General features: G+C 35.8%; 1 protein-coding gene across 7 annotated transcripts in view; it reads left to right on the top strand.

Moving 5' to 3' along the window:
- Positions 1–18879, top strand: part of LOC133532923 (DENN domain-containing protein 2B-like) — a 61045-nt gene extending 42166 nt beyond the window's left edge. For all 7 annotated transcript variants that reach the window (XM_061871783.1, XM_061871787.1, XM_061871786.1 and 4 more), the window contains 7 exons: positions 366–462; positions 3049–3296; positions 4202–4351; positions 10831–11011; positions 12403–12551; positions 13888–14011; positions 14364–18879. In XM_061871783.1, the coding sequence (XP_061727767.1) occupies positions 366–462; positions 3049–3296; positions 4202–4351; positions 10831–11011; positions 12403–12551; positions 13888–14011; positions 14364–14660 (1246 nt within the window). In that variant the 3' untranslated portion in view covers positions 14661–18879. The remainder of the gene's footprint in view (positions 1–365; positions 463–3048; positions 3297–4201; positions 4352–10830; positions 11012–12402; positions 12552–13887; positions 14012–14363) is intronic.
- The last annotated feature ends 5746 nt before the right edge of the window (positions 18880–24625 follow it).

Raw genomic sequence — 24625 nt, 5'->3', positions numbered from 1 at the left:
GAGAGAGCGCAGCTACACGCTGAAGTACAAAATTTTATATATTTAAGTACAAAAGTTTCAAGTAAATATCATAAGGCTATAATTATTATTCAATTTAAACTACAATAACAAATAAATTATTTTACAGTACATATGGGGCTACTTTATAGCACTAGTGCGAGAAGTAGCATATTACGTTACTGTGTCGAACATTTAAAGGGCCATATGTACTGTAAAACGTTGTACGATACATGTGCGAATAGGTAATTCGCAACTCGTGTCGATTTAAAACACTCCCTTCGGTCGTGTTTTAATTTATCGCCACTCGTTTCGAATTTCCTATTTTTCGCACTTGTATCGTAATGTACTATTATTTTCTGTTTCAGTTACTGTCGCCGAGTGCTACCAGAGGGCGCTACGGTGTGTCTCCCGTTGTGCTACTGTATTATAGGCAAATACAGAGCGCCTGGCTTTTATTATAAGGTATTTAATATGTTTATTTAAAAACATATACTCTGTTTTTTTAACAATGAATTTATAGAAATTGTGCCATACATTTTCTTTGCAAGATACAAATGATCGTCCCATACTATTTGTAGTACTTCATAGTAAAAAAAATAATTGCGAAGGGTACTGTCGTAGCCGGGTGGTCTAGTAGTCAGGACGTTAGCCGTGTAGGTTGAAGAGCCGGGTTCGATTCCCGCCTCGACCACCGGAGGGCTTGTTAACATTTTCTTTAGTATGTATAAGACACTTATTTCAGTTTATAATATATGATACTGATCTGTCACGTAGAATTTACGAGTGGCCGACTGTATCGACTAGGGAATGCAATAACCGGGCGTTTTTCATTACCGGTAATTTACCGACGCGAGGTCCCACTAACCGGTTAACCGGTAAATTACCGGTTATACGTTTATGAAATAAAAAAACATTGATTTTGCATTATTATTGATTGTGTCCTTATTTTCGTCAGTAACCTTTACGTTATACGACGGACGGACGTTATAGAATCATCGACAAAACAAAATAATGAAAATAAACTATAAACATGAAACAAGATATATTTACTAATCATATTAAATAAAAAATCAAACATGTATCATTTCAAAGCGAAAAGAACTTGTACATTAAATAAGCAACATTAAACTTTTTTAATTCTTTAAAAATCGCAGTAATCAAAGGGTAACAAAAATTATAACTAAAGAGTGACAGTCGTCATTTAAATGTCATACACGTTTGCATTTACACATCTATCAATATAATATTGTTATTAAAGTAACTAAAACCGTAATCAACATTCATTAAAATCTAGTAAATATAAGAAAAAAAAATTTACAGCAAGATTAGTTTCATATCATTTTAACACTAGTTACTTTAAAATTGCACTTTAAGAGGCCGTTATCGATTTTAGTCGCAAAATTGTCAAATTGATAGATTAAGCGCATGAAATTGTACACCTTTTGTTAACTATTAAAAATAACAAGTACTGGTTTCTTTTAGCACGTCTTGTTATCTTTCATTATAATATAAAAATTTTTTTAGAACAGACTCACTTAATTAGTAATGATTTTTTTCTGATGGACGTTTAGGTAAACGCGCGAAAAGCAATGATTTTGTCGATCTTATTTGTAAATTTCGTTAAGTTTGGACTGCTAAAAATGGTAATTTTGTATTACACATATCCTGTACTTCAACTTTAATAAACTACATTTTTGTTACTATAAATTTGAAGTAGTGTAAATGAAAGTTAACCGAAATCAATTTTCTCCAGAAATTACTTCAAAACAAGTGACAATTTCTCTGAAAATTGACTTAATTTCAACGTAATTTTGATACTTAAACAATCTACAACATTTGCTGAAACTGTTCTTATACATCATTTTGTATAATTTACTACCATAATTTATATGAATTTTTAAAAACTATCCCTTCTCGTCACCTATTACCCGGGACGCACGCTTGCGACCTCATTATTTAAAGGCAAGATGAAAAAACGTGCTAATAGAAACCAATACTTGTTATTTACATATTACGTAACAAAAGGTGTACAATTCCAACGACTAAATCTATCAATTTAAAATTATTGCTCTAAAATCGTTACCGGGCTCTTAAGATAGGAGTTGGAATCAGGAACATGTCATCATCAGATTATTCTGTTAATTATATATAAAATAATTGCGTTTGTTAAATATCTAGGCGATTAATTAGAACGTTGCTTAGACATTCGTGAACGATATCTTGAACACAAGTAACCAGCGGTAAAAAATGTTCTTTCGCATTCCACACTTGTCGGACACTACAGACTAAAACAAAGGACACTGAACATAGTAAGGCGGGTCGGGTAGGGGTGGCGAGAAGGGAAAGGGCGAGGGATTAGCGACCACTCATTTGTCACAAAACATTGCTTCCTAGTTCCTACTTCGACGAGATCATAAGATGCAGAAAAGTAAGTATTTTAAGTGTCTCTCCGTAATCGTAAACCGTAGTAATTGTTTTTTTTTTGTAAGTACGAAGACATAGATGGGCTAATTCAACAGGTTGTTACATTTTTATTTGCCTATACAACGTTCGGTAAATTCCCGGTTACGACTGGAAATTACCGGTATTTTACCGACTGTAATATTGGTCAAATTACCGGGTAACCGGTTAACCGGTTAACCGGTTAGCATTCCCTAGTATCGACTAAGGCTCGGAAACCGGTTAAATTTCCATACCTTTATCATGTGTTTGGCGCAAAACCTTTTAATTTCAGTTTCGATCGTAGAACCGTTATTTTTATACCGGATTTGAGGAGAACCTTTGCATAAAGTTCTCGGATTAACCGGTTTAGAAGAATAAAAACCGGTTTCTTCCTATGTCGGTATCTATGTTAACGTGGCACACCACCAGACCAGTTTTGTCGCTCATCGAAAAAACCGGTTTATTTAGGTTACAATAAAGTTCTTAAAACGTTCGCGTTCATAAGTAAAACCGAAGTAAACTGGTATTTACCGCTATTTTTAAAACCGGTTACGAGCCATAATGTCTACAATACATTGATATAATACGTCAACATTAATATTCCAGGTGCTCCAAGAAATAGAATCTCACCACGGCAGCTCAGACGTGGAAATAAACAGCATCCTCCAGCAGCTGTTCCACACCGACTTCCCATCGCCAGGAGCCGAGCTGACGGTCCAGCATGTCCGGCCCGCGCGCAGCAGCCTGCACGTGGACACGGCGAAGGCTAAAACGATGCCTGACTTCCGGCACACGGTCACCGAGAAGGATATCGCGGCGTTTTATGATTTTGAGGGGATGAAGGAAAATCAAAGGTTTGTGTCCCTTTTTTTCTTTATTTTACAGGGACCGGTCTGGTATCCCTTTCGAGGGTTTTGGAAGGGGTATTTCGTAAGGCTTTGCTTACCAAAGCCGTTGCTAACTAAAACCCTTTCATATGGCTTTTTAAGTGCATCATAATGCGGGTATGCTGATACCCGTTCTTAGCGCTAACCTCTTGAAGGGTACCGATTATGAATTATAACGCTTATGCCATTTTCAACATTATCTTTGTAAAAATAGGATCAAATATTGGAAGAAGGACTAGGTGTCTAGCGCGTTGACAACACAGGTGTCATAATTTTTTGAATTAGGGGATACCCTTTCATTATAGCCGTATTTCCGAAAGGGAAACCCCTTCCTAGAACCAAGTTAAATGAACGGGTAAGCAATTCGAAGGGAAAACCAATCGTTGGGGCTATTCGATAAACGACTAAGCCATTTAAAAGCTTTTTTCTGGGAAGGGGTGGACGGGTCCCTGTTTTACACTCGTGTTCTTTGTTTAGTTCGCAATTTCTATTTCAAATTAAATAGTATAGGCCTTAGAATGGACCCCTGTAGGATTCCAGAGGTAAATATTTATAACATATTAATTACATCTGTTTATGGCAAATGTTTGAATTACGATACGGTAATGTAATATTGTATTTAAAGGAACAAGTTACACTTATCCCTTAATATGCCTTAGAAGCATTTTTTTCAAAAATGTTCGGTAGCACACAATGTCAAAAGCCTTAGAAAAGTCTATTCGCGCTTTTGTCCTTAAATTCTAGTTGATGGTTTAACCTAAAGCAGCATTCTTCTGGGTACATTTCTTTAAGCCCATAGCCTTCTCTTTTAGGCCATTACGTAAACTAGATACTTTACAGCGTTAAGAAGGAATGTCTATTCATTATTTTAGGACGCGGACAATAAAACGGCCTCTAGAACCCAGAGCTGACGAAGACAATGTGTCCATATTATTGGACACCCTGGGCGCCGGCCTGCTGATCAAGGTCTTTGGCTCTCTGCTGCTGGAAAGGAAAGTCATCATCATCAGTGACCAGTTAAGGTAAAAAGTTTAACCACCAAATGAGAAAAAAACCATTGATATGGGTATTTCCGGGTGTTACCATCAAGGTGGCACCATTGGTATCAGCTGTGCCCTTTTATAATTTACTTATTTTAAACTTTATTGTTCAAAAAAGGTACAAATGGCGGACTTAATACCTCGTGACATTCTCTACCAGTCAACCATAGGGCCAAACCGAAAAATGGCAAGACGGGTGCCAGTGCTAAGCGTGATCCGCAATAAAAATGTATTTATTTATTATTTTATCATTGCGAACAACTTTTAATGCTAGGTATGAACTGAAATTAATATAAAAAGTCTTTTGAAATTGTTAAATTTCCTTTGTTCAAATTGTCAATGAAAATCTTATCTCATTTTCTTTCTTGGAGATTTGAATTAATTCAACTTATGTTATTTTAAATTTAAATATTTGGCTTACTTCGACAAATACAAACACAGCATAAGACATTACAGAAATCACATTTTGAAAATTAGTTCTGATTTTAATGTTACTAAATTTATATGAAAAGAAGACAGTATAAAAAAATATAGCAAACGCCCGTATGATGGAACTGGAATCAGTAATGGAACTGTAAAGACAAATCCTGTAAAACAAGCACTAGCCATCAGTTTTTAATCGCTGGCAACACTTTACCATAAACAAGACCCAAACAGCTGCTTAAGTTAAATTTTTCTCTGATATATGTATTAGTATGAAAAGTAATTACGCCATCCCATGACTGGAGCAAAACAAACCATAGTTTTAACTTGTTAATAATATTGAAACCAATTGCAGCAGCTTTCATTAAATACATCGAACACATAAAGGAGGAATTAGATATTCAACTTTTAAGGTGGTTCGATTTTCATACAAAAAAAATCGCTATTTATTAATTAATTACACAATATTATTACATAAATAGTTGCGCATCTATCTACTTTCAAATATTCATTTGCGCTAAATTAATAGAAAAACTTTGTTTCATACAGAAATCATGCAATAATCAACGTTATATTTTCATAAATTTTACTCATGTGTGTGTGACAAATGTCGTGTACAAATACATTGCGGCGTTGCCACTCCATGCATCGGCGCGACGTTGCGATGTTTGACGCGTTTTTAGCTGACTCTGTCGACACTGACACTCAGTGTGACCAGGCGTACGATAATTGTCGTATATGTACGATAATTTGGGCCCCGGTATGACGTAATGTTCCAAAGAGCATTATCGTACACTAAAGTACTATAATTTCAGCCCTTGGATGATGCCACCTTAAAAGTCTAGTAATTTGAAGCAAAATATGACACTTTCTCTCAGAAATAGGCTAAAATTAGTATCTTTTGGGTGTTCGGCTCCTTGGTGTAAGTTTAAAGTTTAAAATGTCACAATTTCCTGTATACCGTTTGAGTCTATCCCAAAAATACACAAACATAAACAGATTTTTGGCGCAATTTAGACGAAAATTGTCTTTTTTTTTATTATTAATTGGAAGTTTAAGCTTATTTTGCAAGACATTTTTAGGGGCTGCCTTTTTGATTGGCGTACGATATTTTTTTCAACGGTACAATAATATTGACACTCAAGTACGATAATTCTCTTCCGCTCACCTGGCAACACTGCTGAAACTTGACAGGACCTGGGGGCCTACCGCGAAAACCTAAATTCGCAAATTGTGGGGATCTTTCTCTTTTACTCTCACTAAGACGTAATTAGAGTGACAGAGAAAAATGCCCGAAATTGACGAATTTCGATTTTCCCGGTAGCCGCCCTGGTGCTTGAGGTACTTGATAGAAAACAAAGCTGCCGCATGTTCTGAATTGTGATTTTATGTGTTTTTGGATTGAAAATGATAGCAACGTCTAAATCAAGTTACAAAAATCATCGATATTCTGGTCCGCGAAAAACCAGGAAAAGTGTAACTGTAATTGGAGTCTACAAAAATGACCAATTCATAGAAAATATGACCTAGAAACTAGTTCACTTTAATAAAACTCAATTTTGCCCGAGATTGTACTTAGGCGAATACCTAAGGGAGCTAAGTGTATTGATCTTGAATAATTAGTTGGCTAATACATATATGACTCCAACATGATATGGACATTTACATCATAACTATTATACCTAGTTGGTTACTAAGTTCTGTTACTCGATTTCTTTCTTTCTTCCTAGCGTTGTCCCAGCATATTGCCACGGCTCAAAGGAGCTTGGGGTCCGCTTTGACAACTAATCCCAAGATTTGGCGTAGGCACTAGTTTTTACGAAAGCCACTGCCATCTGACCTTCCAACCCAGAGGGTAAAACTAAGCCTTGTTGGGATTTGTCCAGTTTCCTCACGATGTTTTCCTTCACCGAAAAGCGACTGGTAAATATCAAATGATATCTGTTCTGAAGTTCTGTTACTCGATTTGCAACCTCTTTATTTCCGTTAAAACAAATGCTACCGAAAAAATAAAAAATGACATAATGTGGTGGATTTGTGAGCTATAATTATATACCACACATAACGCTTATCTCGTCGTATCTATAATGAATTGGGGCCTAAAAGAGAATCGTATTCCAATTTTTTGAAACGCTTGTATTACTTTCTATATTAACTAAAAGTTGCCTCAAAATTCAGCTTTTATACTAAAAACGGCTTTAAATATGTTAAATTAACAAAATATATTTTAAAAGATGGTTTCGCGCCCAAAACGCTCTTTGAAAATTGTGTGACGTCACAGTTTATGGTTTGACACATAACTACATACACACGTAGAAGATACGAACTGTCAACTGATATTTGTCATTTGTTGTTAATCGCCTAACTGTCAACAGTGTCAATCCGAGAGTTGTGACGTCATCAGAATCTTCAATGACGTTTCGAGTTTGGTCACGTGACGTGTGCCAAAAGATATTTTAAATTCAATATTTACAAAAATATGGTCATTACAGGTCCCCTAAAAGTAGTTTAACATGTTCTTATAATCCAAAAAATTTTTTGGGATACAATTATGCCCTAAGATTTGTAGATGGAAACAACCCTATTGCGTTGCACAAATGTGGGCACCCGCCAAACATGATTTTGGGTGTGTCATACTCAGGGCTAACACAGATTCATTTCTGTGAAAAAGGTGTGAAAACCGGAAACTGGAAACCGTTCTCGAACCAATAGTGAAGCCCTTAAGCCACACCCTATTTCAAAACCAGCCATGGATCTTTGAACAGGACTCAGCTCCTGCACATAAGGCAAAAACAACTCAAGCCTGGTTTCGAAGGAACAAAATTGACTTTATTGCCCACGAAGACTGGCCGTCCTCCAGCCCGGACCTTAACCCCCTGGATTATGCCATATAGCAGGTTATTGAGGAGAAAGCCTGTGCTAAACCCCACACAAATCTTAACTCCCTCAAGCGGGCCATAGTTAAGACAGTGACGGAATTAGACATGACAATCGTGCGTGCCGCTATTGATGACTGGCCTCGTCGTTTGAGGGCCTGTGTCAAAGCCAGAGGAGGCGATTTTGAATGATATTGTCATATGTAATTCCTGATTTTGTGTACTTCATTTTAATATATACTTTATTAAACTTTCGTTGGTATATTTTATGTAGATAAAGATTATTGAAGTAACAGAATTTAATAACCAACTAGGTAGAAAACAATGCAATACATAAACACATAAATTATATAGATATGATGTGATCCGTTGAATGAAATTGACAATAAATAAAATAAATAAATAATTTTCTATCTCTAGGCATTGTGTGAAACTTCTAGTTGTGACAAAATATCGGGAAATCAATAATATAAACAAACATGGTAAATATCTCATTTCTTTTTATAATGGTTATAAATAGAAGGCCATGCAATTTTGTAACTCACTGTAATTTAATTAAATGTATCGTAAAAAAATGTTTTAATTCTACTGTAAAATAGTACCTACTTTTTTAAAGGCTGGGCAGTAAGGGATTGCTTTAATTTCAGAACAAAACAGCGTTTTTTTTTAAAAAAAATACCGGAAAATCTGACTTACAAATTTGGACTTTCTTAGGTTCATTCTACTTAGACTCTTCTCCACCCTAGCATTAAAGAAAGATATCCTAAAATATCCATACCATTACGTCACATTTTAGTGTGAAAGAAATTTCAATGTAAAACTAAAATTTCAATACAAATTTTCGGGTTTTTTTAACACGAGGATTGATTATGCTAGTGATTCTGAGTTGGAAGAACCCAAAAATATCATGATGTGTGAGAATCAGATTTTTAATATTTTTATGGAAAACGCTCATATTTCTCATAAAATAATTTATTAATAATAGGTACCTACTTGATAATACTGATAACAAAAAAAAAATTTATGAGTCTCGAACCCAACATCCTCTTGCATGTATTTCCACGTACATACCGCAACGCTATTGAAGCCTACTCACGCTGTGCCAAATTGTCTACTACAAGGATCCCAGTAAGACTGTTTGAATGTGTGAGTGATACTTAGAAATAGAGTCAAGAAACATTCTGTCGACATTAAGGGGTAGTTTTTGTACAATGAAGTGTTCAATGTTTGTTGTAATAGTTCAATATTTATTTAATGAGTGCGCTAAACATAATTTACAGTATAGAAATACCAAGACTACTCCACAAAAAAATTAAAACTCAAAATTTGCAATTGTGGCGCCATCTAGTGAGGTTTAAGCTTTGGGTAACCTAATCGAACCACCTTAACGAATAAAGCGGTAGAAATTTTGCAGGTGTCGGTGAAATATCAAAAATACTCCAAATGTTATTTTAAAAGTCCTGGTTTGGTTGGTGCCGTATATACACCGTGTTTTTTTTATTTCCAGTAATTTTAAGGGTGCATTCCTGAGCTTAAATTAAGCAACTTTCACTAAGACACCGGTATTCTAATTAACTCCATTTCGGAGATAATAAATAATTTAGCTTTATTTTATAAGGCTCTTACGAGCGTATACACTTGCCCCAGGGCCTGTTTCATATTGATTAGTGTTTAGTACGAGTGTATATATTTGCTACAAAACGTAAGTATTATCTCGGACGATTGATGTTTGAAATGACATTGATATGTCACGGTTTTCAATTGTTTGGTTGAATTAAATGTTATGTCCGTGTTACAACAAAGCTATATGCAACATATAATTACTTTAAAAAATGCACTTTTTAGGGTTCCGTAGCCAAATGGCAAAAAAACGGAACCCTTATAGATTCGTCATGTCCGTCTGTCTGTCCGATTATGTCACCGCCACTTTTTTCCGAAACTATAAGAGCTATACTGTTCAAACTTGGTAAGTAGATGTATTCTATGAACCGCATTAGGATGTTTACACAAAAATAGAAAAAAAAACAATAAATTTTGGGGGTTCCCCATACTAAGAACTGAAACTCAAAAAATCTTTTTTCATCAAACCCATACGTGTGGGGTATCTATGGATAGGTCTTTAAAAATGATATTGAGGTTTCTAATATCATTTTTTTCTAAGCTGAATAGTTTGCGCGAGAGACACTTCCAAAGTGGTAAAATGTGTGTCCCTCCCCCCGTAACTTCTAAAATAACAGAATGAAAAATCTAAAAAAAATATATGATATACATTGCCATGCAAACTTCCACCGAAAATTGGTTTGAACGAGATCTAGTAAGTAGTTTTTTTTCAATACATCATAAAATTAAAAAAAAAAAAATTTTTTTTGATCAAACCCATACGTGTGGGGTATCTATGGATAGGTCTTCAAAAATGATATTTAGATTTCTAATATCATTTTTTTCTAAACTGAATAGTTTGCGCGAGAGACACTTCCAAAGTGAAAAAATTTGTGTCCCCCCCCCCCTGTAACTTCTATAATAACAGAATGCAAAATCTAAAAAAAATATATGATATACATTACCATGCAAACTTCCACCGAAAATTGGTTTGAACCAGATCTAGTAAGTATTTTTTTTAATACGTCATAAATGGTACGGAACCCTTCATGGGCGAGTCCGACTCGCACTTGGCCGCTTTTTTTTAAAATGAACAGTGCCATTTAGGTTACTTAAACGTGCTTATCCATACCCCGGAGTTAACGGTATTCAATAAAAACACGGTGTATACTCACTTACTTATTTACGAGAAATAAGAAACATAATATAAGTAATTTTTCCACTTAAAATTATTCTAAGCTTAATAGCATCGTTCGCAGACGTGTCTGCTTGTTGACGTGTTAGCTCAACGAGGGGGGTGGGGTTAGGGTCGGCAACGCGCATGTAACTCCTCTGGAGTTGCAGGCGTACATAGGCTACGGATACTGCTTACCATCAGGCAGGCCGTATGCTTGTTTGCCACCGACGTAGTATTTAAAAAAAAAAAAAAAAAAAAAAAAAAAAAAAAAAAAAAAAAAAAAAAAAAAAAAAAACAAGAAACATTTCTAACATATGATTGCTAGAAATGATCTGTTGTCGTTTTCAAAGCTCCAAACGAATGTATCTATTTGGATTACCTCGTAGCCTGCTGTCATCGTGCCTGGAGGCCCTCCAGACCTCCCTGTACCCGTTCGTGTGGCAGCAGCCGCTCATCGCCGCCATCCCGGCCGAGATCCAGCGGGACGTGCTGGAGGCGCCGCTGCCCATGCTGGCCGGGCTGCTCAAGACGGCCGAGCTGGACACCAGCGGACTGCTTTTTGAAGAGGTAAATACATCATTATAGGAATACAATTAATACAGAGCGTTTTAGAATCGACCGGTTTGGCCTAGTGGGTAGTGACCCTGCCTACGAAGCTGATGGTCCCGGGTTCAAATCCTGGTAAGGGCATTTATTCGTGTGATGAGCATGGATATTTGTTCCCGAGTCATGGGTGTTTTCTATGTATTTAAGTATTTATAAATATTTATATATTATATATATCGTTGTCTAAGTACCCTCAACACAGGCCTTATTGAGCTTACTGTGGGACTTAGTCAATTTGTGTAATAATGTCCTATAATATTTATTTGTTTATTATTTATAAGAATCATCATAACTGCCTAAATTGGCGGGGCTGCTGAAGACGGAGGAGCTAGACACTAGCGGAGTTCTTAGAACCTTTTATTTAGTTTCACCTGTTCCGTTGTCTGCCGGGTTGTAGTAATATTGCAAGTTAATTTTGACCCACTTCCCGGATTCTGATGAAGATGAAAATTTGCATACACATGTAAGTCGGGTGACAATGCAATATTATGGTACCATCGAGCTGATCTGATGATGGAGACTGGAGGTGAACATAGGAATTATGTGATAAAACAACGCAACCTAATTGTGTTTGGGGTTTTTAAGTGTCTCGAAGAGTATTAGTTGCCTGTGGAAAGAAAAGTACAGTCAGCTATAGAAACTTGTACCAAAAATAACATTTTTGTCAAAAACTTTTTTTTGAAAAAAAAATTTTTATATACCATGGGCTAGAATAACTTGACAGATTATTAAGATAACTATTAATTGTATACTTGACCACATGTAGAGACTAAAATAACATACAAAGCTTTCTGAAATCAATCTTATTTTATAGACAATGACGATTCTTGTGAAAATATGTTCGTGTAATAACTCGGTGAAAAACGCCTTTTTGGCTACGACGCAACCACTATGTGACTTGGTTCAGACATATCTACCGATAAACATTAAACTTTTAAAGGAAACTCGCAAAATCTAATGTTTACTTACTTGTTGTAATGTTTTTATCCGCCTAGATGTAAAAAAAAAAAAACTCGTTTTCAGAAAATACACAACGCAAAAAAAATTGCCAAAAGTCATGTCACATTTTTTTGTTCCTTATGACCTCAGGAATGCATAGTTAAATCTGTCAAATTAATGATGCCCACAGTGTATATTGTGTGTGTACCTAAAGGTTGTCTGGAAGAGACCGCCTGTTGTTTACCTCTTCTTTATGTGTTGTATTATTTGTACTGTTTCTGTATTGAGGTGTGCAATAAAGAGTATTTGTATTGTATTGTATTGTCCTGTAGTACACAAAAAGGGTTATTTAGCTTACCATGGAAATACGAAGTTATAAAACAACAAAATACTCAAAAGTTTTTTGTTTACAGGGAATGCTAATAGACCTAACACAGCCATCCAAAGTGATATTCTACCAAGGCGACGAATCTACAATCCTACCGACCTACAGTTACAAGTCCCTCAAAACTACCATCCAAATGGAGACCAGACAGAAAGACAAACAGGACACTAAGACCAGGTATTTATTCACAAAATTAATAATGGTTGCAAGTTTCTCTACTATAGTTATACAGTAGAATTCATTTATAACGACGTCGCTTATAACGACTAACCGTTTTTAACGTCGATATTATTTACTCAAGTTCGGTTTAATACATAATTACATACATATGTAAATAGTATCCGTTTTATACGTCATCCGGTTATTACGACATAATATCGCCGGTCCCTTGAAGGTCGTTATATCCGGATTCTACTGTATATAGAAAAAAAAGCGGCCAAGTGCGAGCCGGACTCGCCCATGAAGGGTTCCGTACAATTTATGACGTATTAGAAAAAACTGAACGTGGACGCAATAAAATATATGAATATGAATAACTACTTACTAGATCTCGATCAAACCAATTTTCGGTGGAAGTTTGCATGGTTATGTACCTCATATATTTTTTTTGTTTTATCATTCCTAAAATAAGAGAAGTTACAGGGGGGGGGGGGGGCACTTGGATCACGCTCAGTACTGCTACTCGACAATAGATGTCGCGGCACACAAAAAGTTTAATGATCAATGATTTTCCGCTAATATTATAACCAGAGTAACCGGAAATTTATTTCCAACTCCTACGCTTACTCTGTTCGTTCGTTATAATATTAGCTGCATCGTTGAGCATTAGACTTTTTGTTTGTCGCGACATCTACTGTCGAGTTGCAGTACTGAGAGTTCCGCTACTTGACGCTAGATGTAGACTAGGAAAATAATATTAATTTTGTTAACAAAACCGTTGTATGGAGTGAGCACTCTTGGTCTTCTTAATTCTCTTTGCTTCCGATGACATTTTTTGCCGGGACTTATCCCGGGATTAATCGCTTATTTTATAGTATAATAGGTGTACATGGTGTAATAGCTGAAGCGCTGGTGGCCTAGCGGTAAGAGCGTGCGACTTGCAATCCGGAGGTCGCGGGTTCAAACCCCGGCTCGTACCAATCTTTTTTCGGAACTTATGTACGAAATATCATTTGATATTCACCAGTTGCTTTTCGGTGAAGGAAAACATCGTGAGGAAACCGGACTAACCCCAATAAGGCCTAGTTTACCCTCTGGGTTGGAAGGGCAGATGGCAGTCGCTTTCGTAAAAACTATAGTGCCTACGCCAAATCTTGGGATTAGTTATCAAGCGGAGCCCAGGCTCCCATGAGCCGTGGCAAAATGCCGGGACAACGCGAGGAAGAAGAAGTAGGTGTAATAGCTATTCGGTATTCAGCCGAATAGTATGAAATATCGACCAAATATTCTTCGCACCTGTACTAAACACATAAATCTTTTTGTTCTTGGGAAATAAATACTTACTTATTTTCAGGAATGTGATGATATCTGAGGCGTTCCTGAGATTCTTCGTCGACGTTTTGGGGGGGCACGAGAAGTGCTTTAAGGAGGGGGTGAGGGGAGACGGCGAGATGGGGAACGGAGGAGTTGTTTTTGATGTGAGTATTTTTTCTCCGTTTAATATTTCACTCATTTGAATGTCATTTGATAGGCGTGCGTCGAAAGACGGCAGTAAATTTACCGTGGCTACAAAGTTTACTTTGACAATCCACCTCTATTTCAAATTCTCTTTGCTCATAGTAAAAGTTGCTCTGTATGACTTATTAAGTATATAAGTATTCACATCTCAAAATATTTTTTGTAGTAAGTAAGTAAATATACTTTATTGCACCAACAATTATACAGTTTACATACATGTAAAACTAAATATAAATTTTAAAGGAAAATAGAACCAGGTGAGTTGAGGACGTAAAAAAAAATATCTTTAATATTTTTAATTTTTTTTTTCAGAAAGAAACCTTCATTAAAAACGCTCCGTCAAAACAGAACCAATACTTTCTAGAATGGTTCACGGAAACCGCCATGTTCAACCATTTCATACAAAACATGGCCGCCATACACACAAACAAACAAAACAACAATGTGCCCCTAGTCGATACACCTTTACCCAACTTCTACGAATTATTCGAAGAAAGAGTCAGCAGTAGGGGAAGAATGGAGAAAATGGACGGTAAGGGATATTACAAAACGGCTATGAATAAAAAAGTGAGATTATTGAAAACTAAATTGAGGGAGTTGGTTAATTAATTTTTAGTTTTTATGTTAAGTTAGTGGAAAAAAAATTGTACATAGGTCTGTCGCTTACGACATCTCGTGGAATGCCGTACGTAAGCGACATCTATACTCAGTATCTTTAGGTATTTAAATAAAAGTAAACAAACAATTTGTACATTTTCGTTTTGTCCGTATATTCGTTTGTCCCTTTCCGACGTATTGGTATGATGGAAAGGGACAAACGATTATTAGCGGCATCGTAACTTTAGTATACGTTTATGAATAAGGGGGTTAATGTTATAACTACTCGAAAATGTACAAATTGTTTGTTTACTTTTATTTAAATACCTAAAGATACAGAGTATAATGAAATCTCGATATCGCGAGATCTCGAGCGAATTTTCGAGATTTAATCTCTTTAGCAGAAAATTTCGATTGTTGCAGTGTCGGTCGAGATCTCGATTAAAAAATATATTACTGGATTAATGTTTTCGAGATCTCGAACAGATTAAAGATTGATGCGTGTGAATTATTTTGTTTTGATTAATGATAAGATTCATGTTGTTCAAGCAGTTATACCATGTGTACCGTTTTAACACATTCCAACACACACACATTCAAGAATAGGTTAGGTGTGTTCATATTGGAAATGGGGCCCTCGGCACTGAAAGTATTAACTGACAATTAGAGCGCTGTAACGTGGCTCTTTGCCTCTCAAAATTCTCTTTATATTTGCAAATATTACTATTACCGAAATATAGAAACAGAAAGTACCCTAAATAGATAGTATACACTGAATTTTAAGGGATTGGTGATCAAAATAACTCTTTTTTTTTTTGTTAATTAATTTGTCAAATCTCGATCTCGAAATTCTGACGGTAGAGATCTAGAAACATCTAATCTCGAATCAGATTTTTCACGCGAGATCTCGAATCTTTAATCTTTGTTCGAGATTGCATTTCCTAGTTAATACAGTAGACCTATAATATGTCTTCCACGCAGAACAACTAGTGGAATACTCTTTCAGTTGTTTACCCTAGGCACAATTCAAAATTTTAACTTTTTTTTCCAGCCGTGTGTGACATTCTAAATTTCGAACGTGCAAAAAATCATTGATTGTGTTGGTACATAATGAATTTGAAATAGAGGTGGATTGTCAAAGAAAACTTTGTAGCCTCGTTAATTTACTGCCATCTTTCGACACATGATTAAAGCTTTTAAAACGCCATTTGACTTTGATCCTTATTATTCTTTATTTAATTGTAGTCATGTTTCATTATTTCACTGATATGTGTTAAATTTGTTAAATATCAAAAAGTAGCGCCAAATTACCGGGCATAACCCAAAGATCTATCGCTCGAAATGATGCGCCATACCTTTGGGGTTTGATCTGTGTCGAAAGATGGCAGTAAATTTACTGTAGCTACAAAGCTTTGTTTGACAATCCACCTCTATATCAAATTCCCTTTGGTTGGTAGGTATGTAAAGTCTAATGGCGTTATTCATAAACGCGTTACTGGCCTGAATTAGCTATGAATCGATTGTCTTTATCTGTCATTTTGACTTATGTATTTGTAAGAAAGGGCTAAAACATAATTTAACTAAATCAGGTCCGTAAAGTTTTATGAATAAGGGGGTAAGAAAATAATCGTGGCACTGAGTTCGATGGAATCTGAGTACATGGCGCAAGTTTTATGATAACTGAATTATCAAACGAAAAATTTTACGGTATGTCGTAAAATTTTTCGTTTAATCATTCAGTTATATCAAGCTGTATATAATATATAAAGCGCTCTATGTACATTAGCTGTCAAATTCGAAAGACTAATTTATCTTATACTTTATACATCAAATACAATCAATGAATATTTGGAACTTGTATTTGCATGATACGGTAAACGAATGAGTTTTATCACATGCGGCTGTTATGGACAGTGGAATCTGTACAATTTTGATGTTAATATCAGAAAGTTTTTGTACACTTTTCTTTTCATACCTGTTTTATTTTGCGTGAATGCATAAAAAAGACATTTAACTATTATGTTATTACACCCGATATCATGACTAAGCTTTTTCGAAAATTTAAAAGAGATATAATTATCATTCTAATGTGGTGGATCAAAACTAAATACTTATTCCTAACTGAAACGAGACTTAGGGCTTGTTTCTCAATCTCCAAGTAAAGTCCTGAATTAGCTACTTGCCACTTACCTGACGAATAAAGTCCTCGTTAGCGTTTCACAATCTTCAAATAAGCTTAACTGGTAGATAAAGTGTTAAGTTTTGCAGGAAGTTTTATCCAGCGGTTAATTCATTTGTTAATAAGCTATCCAATACTTTACTTGGACAATGTGAAACAGGCCATTAACCAAGTGTATAATATAAAAAAAAGTAACTAAAATGTTGTATATAGTTGTCCTGTTTTGTCTTAAAATCATCTCAAACTATTTCACCCTAACTGGAGAAAATAACTGAAAACTATCAATTCTTTCTAACAATCTATTTTGTTTATATTTGGCTCGATATTCGTTGTCTTGTTTTTGACCACTTTGTCACGCTTGTATTTCTGTATTTTATTAAATAAATACAAAAGGCGAGTGCTATTGCATGTCTTTTTAGCTGTAGATTACATTTACCATGACAAAAATTAAAAACTAAATTTCATCTCATACAAAAATTAAAAACTAAATTTCATCTCATACAAAAAGCTCCACTCCGTCACATTTTGGGGACAAAAACAAGACAACGAAAATAATTTTGACCCATTTACCGTAAGTATAAGCAAAGAGAATTTGAAATAGATGTGATATTCAAAGTAAACTTTGTAGCCACAGTAAATTTACTGCCATCTTTCGACACATGATTAAAACTTTTAGAACGCCTTTTGACTTTGATCGTTATTCTTTCACTGATGTGTTAAATTTATTGTTAAATATCAAAAAGTGGCGCCATCTAATAGAGCATATGCCAAAGGTTGAGCCATCGCTCGAAACGACGCCGCTCGCCATGTTATCGCTCGAAACGAAAGTTTACTTTGACACATCTATTTCATATTCTCTTTGGTACAAGTGCGCATAGAAATCTCATAGAAAAATATGTTGTAATTTTTAATAAGATGTTGACATTTTATAATATAGTCTTGTCGCTTTCGCACTATACTAAATAGAGAGTGATGGGTGATATATGATTATTTATCGCATTATCTACGACAGAAGTAGAATACATGGCATTTTGTCGCTTGATAAAAATGCTAATATGTTAGTGTTTGAGGCTTTTTTTTACAGTTAAATGAAGTTATATTGACAAGCGTGATTCTTGTGTAAATTAATTGTTATTTTATTGGAAATTGTATTACTAAGATCGATTACAAAAATAACTCAACTAAACTTCATTACGAAGGTAATTTTAAAACGCACAGTTTAAAAAAACATTTTTAGGACGTTTATTTCTTCGCCATTCTAATGGAAGTGGATAGGGAAGTAAAATTAAAACAAGTGAATAACTTTTATATCATCTATCAGAGAATCGTTAAAGAAACAAATAATGAATGATGTAAAACAAAATTTTCTTGCTCTTAACCAAAAAAAATGCAACAGAATGCAATTTATCTACAGTTGTGTTTTTTTAAATTGAATGAAATGTATATATATATATATATATAGTGACGTGCCACAACCAATAGTAACTACACAATATTATAGAGGCGTATTGTCAAAGTAAATTTTGTGGTCAACTAGATTTACTGCCATCTTTCGACACAGGACTAAAACTCTTAGAATGCCATATGGCTATTTGACCCATGTTCTTTCACTGATATATGTTAAATATCAAATGGTGTCGCCATCTACTCGAGTATAGGGCAAAGGTATATCGCCATCTATTCGAGAATATTTTTTTTCTTGATAATTCGAGGCACGTTTTTTCTTAGATTTTATTTATCTTATACGGAGTTATACATATCATTGTTGATAGTAATCAGTTTTCTATCTTTAGAATTAATTCATAGTTAATAGTATCTTAAATATTGGTCACTTTTTGTGTTCGATCTTAGTAATTTCATGACATTGTATGAAAATAAACCGTATTTTTGTCACGTTGAGTATGGGTTATATACACAATAGTTTTACATATACATATCATACAAGCCTTTGAGATGTGCCTGAATTTCTATATTATTTTATATCTTAGTTATGTAGAAAGTATGATAGTAATTATTAGTTGTAATAAAATAAAATAATATTGTAAAGTTATATTTCTTTGTTTTATTTTGAACCTATTAATCGCTGTGTTTTCAATCACTCGCGTGTTTTTACATTGAAATATTTATATTTAGTACAGTTTATCTTGCAATCAATTAAAAGTATTTCAACTAAACTTTTTGGAATGGAATTCATATTCGTAACAACATTATTTCTCACTAATAAGCAAATAAAATAAAATAAAGCCCGAACTAAATATATGTGAAAAAAGTTAGCAAATCTGACTTAAAATTTTAAATACGTTTATTTTATGGCTGTACTTGCCTATTCCTATTTGTACCCGCCGATCACAGATGGGAATTGCGTCTATTATTATATTTATAAATAAATAAATATTATAGGGACATTCTTACACAAATTGACTAAGTCCCACGGTAAGCTCAAGAAGGCTTGTGTTGTGGGTATTCAAGACAACGATATATATAATATACAAATAAATACATAGAAGACATCCATGAATCAGGAACAAAAATATACGTGATAAACACGGCAACACCTGTGCTCATCACACAAATAGATGCCATTACAGGGTTTCGAACCCAGGACCATCAGCTTCATAGGCAGGGTCACTACCCACTAGACCAGGCCGATCGTCATATATTATAAATCATTAAACAAATAAAAAATAATAATAAAAATATATGGACAATCTTACACATATTAACTAAGCAAAGCTTGTACTATGGGTACAAGGCGACGATATACTTAGATAGATAATAATAATAACTCCACGGCCGATTCGGCCACGGCGACTGCTATCAACTCCGTTGCTGTCTCTGGTGTGCTCGCAAGTGACTGGTGTAGCCGATCTTGCTACTAAAAGTTCGCGAACATTGCGGGCATGTGAGCACACCATTTTCGTAATTATAGTGCGTAGCCGCGGGTGGTCTGGCTTTTATATCGTCGCGCTTGGCGTCCAGCTCTAAGCGCCGACGAGCTTCGAAATCAGCTACTTTGGCATTTATAGTAGCCCGCCACTCCATTCGTATGGCTGCCTGCTGCTCCCATCGCGAGGGCTCTATACGACACTTTTTCATGTGCCGCTTAAGTACATCTTTGTACCTGAGGAATTGGCCACCCTGTTTCCGCTTGCCTTCCTCAAGCTCAGAATAAAAGATGCGCCTAGCCACACGCTGGTCGTTCATCCGTGAAACGTGACCGCACCAACGAAGCTGACGTCGCATGAGGTTATACCTCGATACCACCCACATTTGCTCTACGCAGCACTTCGGTATTCCGAACACGATCAGACCATCGGATCTTCAGTATTTTGCGTAGGCATCTGAGGTGGAATCGGTCCAGCATGCGAATATGGCGGCGTTAAACGGTCCACGTTTCAGCGGAGTATAGAAGGTTAGGCAGCACGACTGCCATATAAACGGATATCTTAGTGGCCAGTTTTAAGTCGTGTGAGCTGAGAACCTTGTGGTCTAACTTAGATAGATAAACACATACTTTAGACACATAGATAACATCCACAACTCAAGAACAAATATTAGTGATGAACACACAAATAAAGGTTCTTACCGGGATTCGAACCTGGGACCTCCTGCTTCAGAGGCATTACCGACAAAGATAATTTGAAATAGAGGTGGATTGTCAAAGAAAACTTAGTAGCCACAGTAAATTTACTGCCATATCTAGACACATGATTAAAACTTTCAGATAAGCGGTTTGATGGCAGTAAATTTACTGTGGCTACTAAGTTTACTTTGACAATCCACCTCTATTTCAAATTCTCTTTGCTACCGACTAAGCTAGGCAATTCGCATTTGTCCCCGATTCATACGGTGGCGATCACGTGAGACAGGGACAAATAGGAACATCTTGCCATGGTATAAAAACACGAAAACAATTAATCCATACCTGATTACCATCTCATTAAGACGATTAATATGCACTGAATTTCCTTGTACATTGACAGTTAAATCCATGTTTTTCCAACTCAATAATTAGTCATAATTTCCTGTAATGCAGTCTGTCTGTCTGTCATTTCGTAACGGTTAATGGGAATAATAACCAAAGTGGCAAACAATATGACAAGAAAATTGTAGTTTGTACATGACTTAGTCATTGGAACAATTTATGGATTGACGTAGGACATGGGCAAAGTGTAGGGAAAATTTTCGAAATAACTGATTGGCAATAAAAATTATATGTATTGCGTTAGTACAATAAGCAAAAAATAATAATGATTTATTTACAATAACAATATACATAATGGATATATACAGAGGATTACTATAACTAGCTTATATCTAAAACAGGCTCTTGAGACATTGTACCAAGGATGCTGGCGGCATAAGCAAACATACATTGATTAAGATGCGTAAAATCTAAGAAATCAGAAATCATAGCATTTATTCGTGATAAACTATGACATACAAAAGTATAACAACATAACAAAAGAAAGAAACATAGAATAAATAAATAGTTTACCACGAAATGGTCCCGCCTCAGCATTAGTGCTCACCCAAAAGTCAGCGCTGATCTTCCGGCGAGACTATAAGACAATTTAGTGTTCCGACTGTGAGGTAAACGAGATGGCGCTGTACAGCTCCATACATTTTGCTGTATCTCTGATTGTCAAAAGTTGACGTTTGACAATACAGTGGCCGTAAAACATATGGCGCAGTACAGCGCCATCTGTTTTGGATGTCAAACTAAGGGGCAAGTTTTTTTCTTAGAATTTACCTCTATTCTTGACGACCGGTTTGGCTTAGTGGGTAGTGACCCTGCCTACGAAGCTGATGGTCCCGGGTTCAAATCCTGGTAAGGGCATTTTTTCGTGTGATGAGCATGGATATTTGTTCCTGAGTCATGGGTGTTTTCTATGTATTTAAGTATTTATAAATATTTATATATTATATATATCGTTGTCTAAGTACCCTCAACACAAGCCTTATTGAGCTTACTGTGGGACTTAGTTAATTTGTGTAATAATGTCATATAATATTTATTTATTTATTTATTATTTCTCTTTCTTCCTCTCCTCGCGTTGTCCCGGCATTTTGCCACGGCTCATGAGAGCCTGGGGTCCGCTTGACAACTGATCCCAAGATTTGGCGTAGGCACTAGTTTTTACGAAAGCGACTGCCATCTGACCGTCCAACCCAGAGGGTAAACTAGGCCTTGTTAGGATTAGTCCGGTTTCCTCACGATGTTTTCCTTCACCGAAAAGCGACTAGTAAATATCAAATGATATTTCGTACATAAGTTCCGAAAAACTCATTGGAGTCATTGGTACGAGCCGGGGTTTGAACCCGCGACCTCCGGATTGCAAGTCGCACGCTCTTTCCGCTAGGCCATCAGCGCTTCCAGAATTTACCTCTATTACAATCAATTATCTTTGGTACCTAACTTATTTATTTAGTCTTATGGCATATTACAATTCTTGGTGGCTTAACAAATTTACAAATTAATATCTATAGCGGCAACAGAAATACATCATCTGTGACAATTTCAACTGTTTAGTCTGTCTATCACGGTTCATGAGATACAGCCTGGTGACAGACGGACGGACGGACAACGGAGTCTTAGTAATAGGGTCCCGTTTTACCCTCTGGGTACGGAACCCTAAAAAACAGAATGACAATGACTGCATTTTTGTAGAATATTTACCTTAGTTGTTAGAAAAATACGTTAAATAGGGTATTTTTCCATCAACTGAGGTAAAATATTAATTATATTGTTTATGAAATCTATTTCGTCATCGAACCAAATAATACCTTTTGTTTTTCTAGATCAGACATCCGTATAATAAAAAAAGGTCACTAGTATAGCAGAAATTTGCATTCCAACATCATCGCAAAAAAAAAACAATGATTGTCACACAACCCTTAAAAATATTACAAGACAAACCATTTTGAACCTTAACTTCATACGTACAAAGACTTTAAATAACGCAGTGTTAACTTGGATATTTTAATATTTACAAACTTAACTCTGCAGTCGCTAGCGGCATTGTTATCGCCTGTTTCCTTATGATTTGCTTCATCTTTTTTTGTTGTTTTGTTTGCGGGCTGTATAGATAAATTTGTGTTTGTTATTTATGAGGCGTTCGGAATACATAAATATCAGGCTCTCGCACTTGACCGCATTTGTTACATGTGACCTTTCGTGTACTGTCCTGCACACAAGTGGTCATTTAATACATATTTACAACAAATAACATGTTTCTTGTACACATTTAATTCTCTCATAAAAGTGGAAAAATACTGCCTTGAGACTTGAACTCACGGCTTATGGATTGATACTCCAGCGCTCTGCCAACTGAGCCACCGAGACCTCATCCATAGCTAGCGAACTGGCAGTCGTTTTCGTAAAAACAAGAGCCTACGTCAATTCTAAGGATTAGTTGTCAAGCGGACCCCAGGCTCCCATGAGCCGTGGCAAAATGTCGGGACAACGCAAGGAAGAAGGAAGGACTAAATAAATATCCTAACAATTTTCTAACCACCAGTACTCCATTTGGTCTAATGTCACTTCGAACAGCGTTATGTCATACTACAACATCATATTCATGTTAATTCCGAGCGGCTGAACAGCCGAGACGAATCTGAATTTATTTATCAGCTACATCCTGTATAAGTATGATTATAAATACATCTAAGCATTCTAAATCGTCATGTCTGTCTGTCTGTCTGTTTGTCCGTCCGTATGTCACAGCCACCTATTTTCGAAACTATAAGAACTATACTGTTGAAACTTGGTAAGTAGATGTATTTCTGTGAACCGCATTATGATTTTCACACAAAAATAGTTTTTTTTTTCTAAACTGAATAGTTTGCGCGAGAGACACTTCCAAAGTGGTAAAATGTGTCCCCCCCCCCCTGTAACTTCTAAAATAACAGAATGAAAAATCTAAAAAAAATATATGATATACATTACCATGCAAACTTCCACCGAAAATTAGTTTGAACGAGATCTAGTAAGTAGTTTTTTTTAATACGTCATAAATGGTACGGAACCCTTCATGGGCGAGTCCGACTCGCACTTGACCGCTTTTCTAAAACTCCGCTCTCTGATCTACGGCACCTTAAATGGGTACTCTATGGACCCGAAAGACTCCAAATAATAATAACTGAATTAAATTTTTATTCATAGTTTCGAACAGGTCACTGTACAGATAAAGTCTTATATTTAAAATATAATAAATTACCACTTAGGATCTAAGTCTTAGATTGACAAAAAATCTTGAATTATTACTGTCCAGGCAATTTATCAAGATGCTGTTTTTACTAACAATAGATGGGAGATAAAAGGACATTGGCTTGTAAACTTCAGTTCTTAATGCATAGCCAACATGCCAATCGTTCGCTCCGTAGCAAACGTTACGGTAATCTCTGTCTAGAGTCATCATCATCATATCGCCCACTGCTGAGCATAGGCCTCTCTTCCAGTACGCCACTTGTACCGGTCCTGAGCCAATCGCATCTAGAAGTGACCCGCAATTTTCCGAATGTCGTCCACCCTACGATAACACAACTTAGGGGTCATCACATGATTAGGGGGTGGGAGGGGGTCAAGAAAATGTGACATGTTGTGACAAGGGGGAGGGGGAGTCACAAACTTGTGTCGTCAATTTTACTTCATCAGTAAGCGAAAACATTTTCGTTTTTTAAATTTGCTGTACAGTTCAATAACAACTTTATGGAACGATAATCATTGTTATTCGTTTAATTTTCTTTCCTAATCAGTTTTGAATTTTAAAATTACTAATATTTCTTTTTTTTTAAT

This window comes from Cydia pomonella, chromosome 28 (genome assembly GCF_033807575.1).
Source record: "Cydia pomonella isolate Wapato2018A chromosome 28, ilCydPomo1, whole genome shotgun sequence".
In the NCBI taxonomy this organism is placed as follows: Eukaryota; Metazoa; Arthropoda; class Insecta; order Lepidoptera; family Tortricidae; genus Cydia; species Cydia pomonella.
This window is presented reverse-complemented; position numbering and strand designations above follow the sequence as displayed.